The 1346-nt window shown below is 24.1% G+C and overlaps 1 protein-coding gene across 1 annotated transcript in view; it reads left to right on the top strand.

Annotated features, from left to right (window-relative positions):
- The window catches only part of LOC107476345 (uncharacterized), a 3582-nt gene extending 3343 nt beyond the window's left edge, over positions 1 to 239 (top strand). Inside the window, exon 10 of the mRNA XM_052257989.1 lies at positions 118 to 239. Coding sequence (XP_052113949.1) covers positions 118 to 239 — 122 coding nt within the window. The remainder of the gene's footprint in view (positions 1 to 117) is intronic.
- Positions 240 to 1346: the final 1107 nt, after the last annotated feature.

Raw genomic sequence — 1346 nt, forward strand, 5'->3', positions numbered from 1 at the left:
ATTCACTTCAAGGTTATTAACTACTTTAATTTACTACTTTATCCCTATAATATTATATTATATTATATAGAAAGACTAAGTTGTTGTAATTAATTTATAAAACATTATTATTTTATCATCAGAGGCATTCAGAGAGGTTAAAGCAATGGATCTCAATGGGGTTTGTGTTACTAATCCTTGGCATCATCCTTCATTTAACACATGGTAAGCTACTGATACAAGTAACTGCCATTAACTGATTCTGGTAATTCAGTTACTAGAGGTGAGCACGGATATATTTGGTTAGGATTTATGGTAAAATTAGAACCGAATCGATCAAAATATAATTAGTTCGGTTTGGTTCGAATTTACATTTTTTAGTATATGTATCCGAATCAAACCAAACCAATTAAAAACGGATTGATTCGGTTTGAGTAATTGGGTAGCTGATGACTTTAAAATTCATAAAAAAATCAAATTTTTATCTTAAAAGTTCAACAAATACAATAAACAGATAACATCAATAGAAATAATCCAAACATGTTAAACACCAAATACATTAAAAACTAAACTTATTAGAATCCAAACATATTAATAATGAATAATCATTGTCTAATGGAAAAGCCATATATATTTTTTATTTTTTTATTTAATTAATATATAATCGAGTTTGCGGGTTGGTTCAAGTTCTGCACATTTAAAATCGATACCCGAACTAATCACTAACAAAAATTATCGATTTAGTTCGAATTTTGAACCCGATTACCCATTAATTTCAGAACCAATTTAATTGATTCGATTCAAATTCTGACGGATAATCGGTACTTCTACCCGTACTCACCCCTATCAGTTACATGCCTAAAACAGAATTGCTTTCTTCTATGCTAATAAGTAGTTGATCTGCAATTAGCTTCATTGGGACATTAACTGTAAATTGTAAAACAAGGAATGAATTAAAAATTTAATTAATCTATTAGTTTTTATAATTTCATTAAATTTATTATTAAGTATTTATATATATATTTTTTAATTAAATTTCTATATTATTTTTAATTTTGTAATTAAACCTTTTTTAATATAAAAAATATTAAAATTAACTGAATATTTCTTTACAAATTAAACGCATTCATAATTAAGAACCTAATTAAATATTTACTATATAATTTTGGGATGAAATATTCTGTTAATTTAATGTTTTTTATATAAAAAAACATAATTGTAAAATTAAAAGCATTTAACGACCCAATAAAAAAAATATAAAAATCTAATTACAAATTTTATAAAATTATAGAGACTAACAGAATAATTAAATTCTATTATCTGTATAAAAAATTAATCTGCATGGAAAATTCAAAATTGAAATGCAG

This window comes from Arachis duranensis, chromosome 2, assembly GCF_000817695.3.
Source record: "Arachis duranensis cultivar V14167 chromosome 2, aradu.V14167.gnm2.J7QH, whole genome shotgun sequence".
NCBI classification, from domain to species: domain Eukaryota; kingdom Viridiplantae; phylum Streptophyta; class Magnoliopsida; order Fabales; family Fabaceae; genus Arachis; species Arachis duranensis.